At 43.8% G+C, this 8,909-nt stretch overlaps 1 protein-coding gene and 1 long non-coding RNA gene across 4 annotated transcripts in view; one reads left to right on the top strand and one right to left on the bottom strand.

Moving 5' to 3' along the window:
• Positions 1 to 4,250, bottom strand: part of LOC116078529 — a 38,681-nt gene extending 34,431 nt beyond the window's left edge. Inside the window, exon 1 of one of the 2 annotated variants that reach the window (XR_004113582.1) lies at positions 4,143 to 4,250. This is a non-coding gene — a long non-coding RNA (uncharacterized LOC116078529). The remainder of the gene's footprint in view (positions 1 to 4,142) is intronic. The other variant, XR_004113583.1, reaches the window with a different exon arrangement.
• Myo1d (myosin ID) overlaps positions 1 to 8,909 on the top strand; it is a 307,808-nt gene that overhangs the window by 180,903 nt on the left and 117,996 nt on the right. For both annotated transcript variants that reach the window (XM_031353808.1, XM_031353809.1), the window contains exons 18-19: positions 6,876 to 7,020; positions 7,661 to 7,765. In XM_031353808.1, the coding sequence (XP_031209668.1) occupies positions 6,876 to 7,020; positions 7,661 to 7,765 (250 nt within the window). The remainder of the gene's footprint in view (positions 1 to 6,875; positions 7,021 to 7,660; positions 7,766 to 8,909) is intronic.

Here is an 8,909-nt window from a genome sequence, read left to right as displayed (position 1 = left end):
CTCCCTTCCTCCCTCCCTTTCTCCCTCCCTCCCTCTCTTCCTCCCTTCCTCCCTTCCTTCCTTCCCCCTCCCTTCCTTCCTCCCTTCCTTCCTTTCTCTTTTTCTTTTTCTTTTCTTTTTTTCTGAGACAAGCTCTCTCTATTATATAACTCTGACTGTCCAGGAACTTTCTTTGTGGACAAGGCTGGCCTTGAATTCACTTCTGCCTCCCAGGTGCTGAGATTAAAAGCATGCTCCACCATGCCTAGCCAGTTTGTAGTACTTTAGAAGAACCTGGATCCTCTAAACCATCTCTGGTTTATTTCTAATACATAATACAACATAAATATTTTGTATATGGTTGTTATTATTGCCATATCGTTTAGGGAATGGTCAGAAGGAAAATCTCTACATGTGTTCAACAGAGTTACAACCACTGATGTCCTGACTATACTAGCCATCTGAGGCCACCTGAACCCAAGGATGCAGATCCTGTAGATAGGACATGCTGATGAAATCTAGGGCTGTCTTAGCTCAATCATCTAGTGTCGTTAACCAAACTCAAAGCTCCCTAATGTAGTCATTTAATGTAATTTCCTTTTTAAAAAAAAAACACTACTTGATATTCTGAATGCAGAACTACTTCAAATTGTAGCTGAATTGGACTTTTGTCTTCTTTAGAGTTGACTCTACATTGATAGACTATATGCAAAGATAGGGAAATCACATGACAGAAAACTCATGGCTATGCATCTCCCTTGCACTTTATAAGGTGCAGACCTGATGGTGCAAGCCCATAGCTGCAGGGGGCTGTAGTGGGAGGATCACAAGGTCAAGGCCAACTTGGGTAACTTAGACCCTGCCTCAAAAGGTTAAACGGGGGTTGGGGGGGGGGCTTCGTATACAGCTCAGTGGCAGAATACTTGTCTAGGACAAGGCCTAGATTCAATAATTCAACCCATAAATCAACCCAGTGCCATAAAAGGGGGCCAACAAAACACTATCTACCGCCTGGATATTTTGTATATTTTAAAAGTACTTAAGCTCTTTTTATTAAATTCATACTAATTTCTAAATGAGAAATATGCTTATAAAGTTGAATCTGCCATACTATTCATTCCTATTTTCCTTCTTTCTTCTGAGATAGCCACTCTAGCAATATTGTTAATACCCTTCCAAACTTCTGCCTATGCTTTTTTTAAGTACAAGTGTTCATGAGCATGCGTGTGTGTGTGTGTGTGTGTGTGTGTGTGTGTGTGTGTGTGTGTGTAAACACCTTATGTATTCCAGGCTAAGTTGTAACTTGCTATGCAGCAAGGTTGGCCTTTGGCTTCTGATCTCCCTGTTTCCCATTCGTGAGCGCTGGGATTACAAGTGTGCATCGTGACTTGTATGTTGCAGCTATCACCTGCCAGTAGCTCCTTAGCTAGAGGTAGGACCTCATGAGCCCCTCCCTTATCCACAGCGACATTCTGACTACCTTGATCTTGTGCAGGTCTGAGTTCGTGAGTGCAATGGCCCTGTCGTGCCCAGGAGACAGCATCTCACAACACTCCTCTTCACCCTTCAGCTCCTGCATTCTACCGAGCCCTTCCTCTGCAGGGCTGCCTGAGCCCTAGGAGGAGGGAGTGTATACATGTCCCATTTAGGACTGAGCATTCAAAATCACTCCTTTTCTTTCCTTTTTTTTTTTAACTTTTTTTGTTTTGTTTTTTGTTTTTCTTTTTTTTTTTTTTTTTTTTTTTTTTTTTTTTAAAGATTTATTTATTTATTTTATGTGTATAAGTACACTGTAGCTTTAGAGATGGCCATGAGCCATCATGTGGCTGCTGGGAATTGAACTCACTCTGGACCCTCTCACTCTGGCCCCACTCGCTCTGGCCCCCCTCACTCCAGGGTAATACACTGTAGCTGTCTTCAGACACACCAGAAGAGGGCGTCAGATCTCATTACAGGTGGTTGTGAGCCACCATGTGGTTGCTGGGATCCAAACTCAGGACCTTCAGAAGAGCAGTCAGTGCTCTTACCTGCTGAGCCATCTCGCCAGCCCTCAAAATCACTTATTTTCATCCCGTGACCAGTTACAAATATCTGCATCAGCCACTACTCACTGCAAAAAGAAACCTTTCCTACTGAAGTTGAAAGCAGCAACCATAACCCAGTTATATTTATGGGTATAAATACAAATATTTAGGAAGCAATTTGATGGCATGACGTTAAAAAGCAACAACAACAACAAAAAACCAGTAACAGTAGGTTCCCCTCTAGGGTCTATTGCTTCCCCAGCCACAGGCTTTTGACGTTTACAGTGGTGTATAGGGATAAATTCCCTCCTATGGAGAATGCCTCAAATCTAATCAGAAAGTTGTTGGTTGCCTCCATATACTAGTCATACCATTTAGATTAGGAGGCACATCTTGCCTGGCAGGTTAATATTGTAGCATGTAGGGCCCCATACTGGGTAAGACCACTGATGTCTTTTCTCCCCTGTGGCCCATTTAGTACCTTCTAGCACCATAAAAGCTAGCCATGAAGGAGGATGTTTCCGTCAGGCCCAAGTTCGTGTCTCTATGTCCTGGGGTGGGCAGTCTTGAGAAACAGCAGTAGCCTGTGTTATTAGTGATAGACTAGCTGGAACCTCCTTCATTGATAGGTGTCCCATACCTGGCACTGAAATTTTCACTTAATAATGCATGTCTCCTGTGAATAGCATTTCTACACATATAGGGTATTTTCATTCAAATTCCCTTTTAAAATGTATTTTATTGTATTTATTGTATTAAATTAGCTTACAAAGTAGTACTTCTTTGGTTTTGGTTAGCCCAGTCCACTCTCCCATTCCCCCACTTAAACCTATAGCTCTCAGCTGAGCGGTGGTAGTGCACGCCTTTAATCCCAGCACTTGGGAGGCAGAGGCAGGCGGATTTCTGAGTTCCAGGCCAGCCTGGTCTACAGAGTGAGTTCCAGGACAGCCAGGGCTACACAGAGAAACCCTGTCTCAAAAAAAACCTATAGCTCTCTGTGTACCCCCCCTTCTTTCCTGTCCCATACATTCTCCTGCTCTCCTCTCCCCATGAACACCTACCCCACCATAGTCATTGCTGGCTTCCTGACCTCTACAGGCATCCATGTTAACTGTCTAAATCTAAAAATGTGAGGCTAGGATCTACATATGAAAGAGAACATGGATATTTGCCTTTCTGAGTCTGGCTTTTCTCAGTGTAATGTTTTCTAGTTCATCCACATAGCTACAGACTTCAGAATTTCATTTGTCTTTATACTTGAATAAAATTCATGTATGTGTATGTGTGGACACACCACATCTCCATTACCATGCATTGTTGAGCATCTCTGTGGATTCCATTCCTAGCTGCTGTTCAGAGCAGCACTGAGCATGGACATGCCAGCATCTATGCAGTCAGACTCGGGCTCCTATGGGTATATGCAGGAGTGGCCCAGTATGTGCATGTGGTAGCTCTGTTTGGAAAACTTCTTCACTGATTTCCATAGTAGCTGCACCAGTGTATATCCCTGTGTAATATCTGTGATAACTATAAATGATTGTGATTAATTTCAGATTGTACTCTGGCCTGAGCAGGCTTCCTTTTAAATTTTAATGTTTTATTTTAAGTCTAGAACTGATTAATTTGTATAAAATTAAATTTACTCATCCAATAAATATTTACTGAACACCTGGTGTTTTTCAGGCACTAATCAGGCCTCCAGGGATACAGAGATTGGGAAGGGTAGGAAGGATGGGCCCACCTGCTCACTAGGGTCATAGTTGATGAATACATGGAAATACTGTTTATGTGCTTTCTCTCTGTGTGTCTCTCTGTGTGTGTCTCTGTGTGTGTGTGTCTCTGTGTGTGTGTGTCTCTCTGTGTGTGTCTCTTTCTCTCTCTGTCTCTCTGTCTCTTTCTCTCTCTCTCTCTTTCTCTCTCTCTCTCTTTCTCTCTCTCTCTCTCTCTCTCTCTCTCTCTCTGAATGAATCTTGCCATTTATATTCATCTAGTCAGGCAAACTTTTTCTGTAAAGGGCCTATAGTATTTTAGGCTGTGCAGGCTACAGGCTACATATGGTCTCTCACATATTCTTTGTTTTGTTAAACATGTAAAAATGTAAAAGATCCTTCCTAGCTCACAAGAAGTATAAAAACAGACCTTGAGCCAGATTTGAAACAAGCTGTAGTTTATGGACTCCTGGTCTTGAATGTTTTGTTCTGTGGAATTCTATGAGACTGTGTGGTAAAGGATTCCAGTGTTACTATGGGGTTTCTTTTTGTCTTTCTGGAATCTATGTGTGTCTTAATTGTGTTATTTTATCTCCTCTGTGTACTTTTTGTTGTTGTTTGCTTTTTGTTGTTGTTTGTTTTGAGACTGAGTCTCACATAACCTAAACTCAAACTCCATTATGTAACCAAGGATGACGTTGATCCTCTGATCCTCCTGCTTCTGCCTGCCAGGTGCTGAACTATTGCCATGTGTCATCATGCCTGGCTCTTCCTAGTTGTATTAAGTTCCAGGACAGCCAGGGCTACACAGAGAAAACCTGTCTCAAAAAAAAAAAAAAAAAAAAAAAAAAAAAGATGATTCCTTTTCCTCACAACTTCTTGTAGCTGAGACATTTTTGTCCTTTTCCTGTCATTGAGGTAGCTAGGCTTTATGACTGCAGCTGCTGTTGCCTAACTAAACTTATGCATTGTAGCTTGTATGACCAGAATAAGAAGTCATATGGCTCTCACCATGGCTGAACAGGGCAGATTCCTGAAGCCCAAGTGTGCTTCTGTGCTGAAAGCCTGCATAGTCAGGTGTGAGCCTTGTCTCGGGCCACTGTGGGAAATAAAGCAGACACAGGGCAGCCAGGCACACGGGCAGAAAAGAGCACAGTCAGAAAAATCTCTTCCACCAGCAGTGTAATCTGAAGTTCCAGGGCCCACCGGGGCAGTTGTTGAGCAAGCCACTTAGTGCTGTGGGGTTTGCTTGTCACCACTGTCCTTAACTTTGACTACTGTAGCTCTCCTACTCTCTTTAACAAAGACCTCAGAGCAGTCTGTGTCAGGGCACTGGTAAGCCATCAAAATTCAGAGGAGGGCTCACACTGTAGTGCTGAGCCTTTGTGATTTCTTTAGTGTGTTGTGATCTACCATGGCTGACCCTACCAGCCTTGACTCATTACAGTTCTCACCTCCTGCCCTTGCTCCCAGCCCCAGCCACTCAAGTCTCAAGGTCTTCTGGGTCTTGCCATGAAACCAATTCCTGTGAGTTCATTTCCTTGCATGAGCACACTTGTTCACAGTGAGCAGCCTCTCATTAGCGCCTGCTCATGTCTGCCAGAAAGGCCTCACAGGCAGTATATTAATATCCATCCCCTGTCCCTATAGTTGCCTAGGTCTTATCTTATTCTTATATTAGTTGCCTATTTCATTGGAAAATTTTTATTTTAGGTGGAACTTATTCTAGTGTTCCATAGGAACATAGTTTAGGAATCATTGACCTTGACTATTCATTCAATATTAAAGAGAGTTCATTGCTCTTAGCCTCCTTGATTGGCACTACCTACCATAGCCGAGCAAGAGAACAGAGGCGTCGTGTGAGACAGTTACTGCTGGGAGCATCAAATTCTTCTGCTGCTCTCCCAACCAAGAATACTCTTACTTTATGCTTGCAGATGCTGATGCCAAAAACAAATAAAAGCCTTGGAGTCATCCTTAAACTTTCTCTTCCCCAGCAAGCTAATCCATCTGTAAATACCACTGGCCCTTCCAGCAGAATGCATCTAGACTCACACTTATCTCTGCTTCCATCACTGCCTCCCCGGCCCGATTCACTTTCCTCTGGTGTGTGTATTAACGAAATAGCCTCCCAACAGGTCTCCCTGGCCCTTGTCTACAGCAATGGTCCTAGGTCATCTAGTCTGTGCAGAACCCTCTAGAGCTGTCTCACCTCATGCAGAGTAGAGACCAGAGTCCTGACAATGCCCTCATGACGCTGTGGATTCACTTAGCCCTAGCTCTCCCTCTGATCTCTTCTCTTCCTTTCCCTACCCCATACTACTTCAGCTTCTCAGGATCCCAGGTTTCCCTCATAACTCACTGAGCAGTCTCCACCTCAGAACCCTTGTGTTACTGTGGCCCCTTCTGGATATGCACCTGCTCAGCTGTCCATATGTCTGGCTTCCTCCTGAATGGCTCTATCTATCCTTACCAGAGGACCCTCCGTAACCACCCCTGTAAGCACCATCACACCCACTTCTTCCTTACAAGGCACGCTCTGCCCTCCTTCCTTGTTTCTCTACACAGCAGCTATTCATCCCCATCACACATCACATAGTTTTTGTCTGTTACTCTTAAAAGTACCTGGAAGAGGCTCCTTGGGCTCTTTTGCTTATAGCACTACTTCCCCGCCCCCCCCCCGAAGAAAAGGACCTGGCTTCCATGATGCCTAGGACATGGTTGGATGAATGATGAATCTGTGTTTATGTGATGTAATGATAAACACAGGTTGAGTGTTCCATATTGAAGATACTTGGGATGAGAAGCGTGACTTGGAACTGTTCAGACCTTGGAGTGTTTACACAGATCTTGCTAGTTGAGCTGTATGCAGGAAGGTTTGGACTTCAGGGCTCTTAGGATATCAGATTGTTTGGTGCCCAACTGGTATTGTAAAAGCCAGAAGCCACCGGCTTCTAGTCACTTCAGAGCACACAAACAAAGAAATTGTTACAAAATTTTGGCTTCAGGAAATTAATTTTAGCAACTTTTGTATGGGTTTTATAATCATTTTCCCATTTTTAGTACAATATACAGTTACTTCATGCTATTTAATGACAGCGTGAAACACCTTGGGGAGTGAATGAGTGCCTAAAGCCTATACATCTTGTTCATTTGCTTGTAGATGGAGAGCATCCCAACTCATCAAGACCATACCTGCATCAGACCTTCCCCAGGTCAGGGCAAAGGTTGCAGCCATGGAGATGTTGAAAGGTCAAAGGGCAGACCTTGGGCTCCAGAGGGCCTGGGAAGGCAACTATCTTGCCTCGGTAAGTCTGGAAGGATAGTCTGAATTCACGCAGCTCTGCAAAGAAAGAGTGTTTCCCTAAGAATCTTCAGAATAGGGGTAAATACTTAAGGCCTGGGCTCCACCCTCAGCACTGTGAGACAGAATTCATACCTTATGGAGAGACTAGGCAATCCCTCTGAGTGCTGAACTAAAAGACCCATTACTTGATGCATCATCTACTTTGAAAAGGGTTCTAGCATGTACATCAGCATGCTCTATAACTTGGCCTTCAACCACTTCAGCCTCTGCTCGGCAGCCTCTCTACATAGCCCCGGCTGTCCTGGAACTGTTAAACACTGTGTAAACTATAGCCACCTGCCTCTGCCTCCTGACTGCTAGAATCAGAGGCGTGCACCACAACACCCAACTTCAGCAGCCATTTTTAATTATAAGCTTTATATTATCCTCAAAGCTTTATTTCCTCTTCTCTCTTACTGCCCAATTTGATGTTTTTATAGGACCTTTGATGGGATACTACCCTCCCCTAGTCTAACATCTTGGCAGGAAGATAAAAGGATGCATGTGAAGCTGTGTAGGTATAGTTGTAACGCAGTAGACTTAGCAGTTGCCACAGCACCTACACTCTTAAGAATTCTCTTGCTGTTCCCTTGTTCCTTCAGAAGCCAGATACACCTCAGACCTCAGGCACTTTCGTCCCAGTTGCTAATGAGCTGAAACGCAAGGACAAGTATATGAACGTTCTCTTTTCCTGTCATGTCCGAAAGGTAAGTAGCTCTTGAACCAGACTATCTGGAGAGAGAAGACTGAGAGGAAACACACGTGTGGGCCTCAGTGAGAACTAGCAGTGCCGTGCAGCTGGGAGCAGCCCAGGGAGCAGCCCATCTGTGCTGTGGACTTGTTAGAAAGCCTGACTGGACAGTTGCGCTAATAAAGCCTTCCTGAGGGAGGAAGGTAGTCTTGGATAGCTTTTCTTTTCATTTATGTTTGTGAGTCAGGGTCTTATGAAGTCAAGGCTGGGCTCAGAATCACTATGTAGCCAAGGGCAGGCTTGAGTTCTTTCCTGTCTCCCTGCCTCTGCCTCTTCAGGGCTGTTTTCAGATGTGTGCCACCTTGCCCAGCTTGATCAGCATTCCTTTTGTAAGAAGCTTCGGTGCTGCCTTCAGGTCATGGATTTGTATTTTACTACATGTATGTCCTTCTCAGCAACTACAGGTCGGCTCTTTAGTGAGTGGGTATTTACACAGGTGTCATTGCCGCTTTTAAAACTAGATTCGCAGGAGCTGGAGAGGTGGCTCAGCAGTTCAAGAACCTTCTGCTCTTCCAGAGAATCAGAGTTTGGTCCTTAGCACCTGTGTCAGGGAGCTCACCACCTGTTACTCCAGCTCCAGGGGCAGTTGATGCCACTGACCTCATGGGACCTGTGCTCACAGACACACATGCACACACGTAATTTAAAAATAAATATTTTTAAAAATACAGACAGAAGAAATAAGGGTAATTATAAAAATAAGCTTATAAAGTAATCCCAACATAATTCCATATGTGAATGAGTCATGCATTAACAAAAGATAACTGTTGTCAATATAGCATAAGTGAACTGCATAAAATAAATCTTAAAACCAAAAGAAAGGGAGAAAAGACTAAGGGTGTGGGGCTCTGTGGAAGAGCACTTGCCTAACATGTTAAGGACCTGAATTTCATCCCCCAGAATTTGTCACAAAAAAAAAAAAATACAAACAAAAAACTCAATAACTACAAATTCAAAAATTTGTGGTGGGGAACAAAAAATAAGTGGGACAAATAAATAAATTGAAAGATGGTAAATTGCCAGGCGGTGGTGGCGTATGCATGCCTTTACTTTAATCCCAGTACCTGGGAAGCAGAGGCAGGCCTGGTCTACAGAGTGAG

Source organism: Mastomys coucha, unplaced genomic scaffold (genome assembly GCF_008632895.1).
Source record: "Mastomys coucha isolate ucsf_1 unplaced genomic scaffold, UCSF_Mcou_1 pScaffold5, whole genome shotgun sequence".
In the NCBI taxonomy this organism is placed as follows: Eukaryota; Metazoa; Chordata; class Mammalia; order Rodentia; family Muridae; genus Mastomys; species Mastomys coucha.
This window is presented reverse-complemented; position numbering and strand designations above follow the sequence as displayed.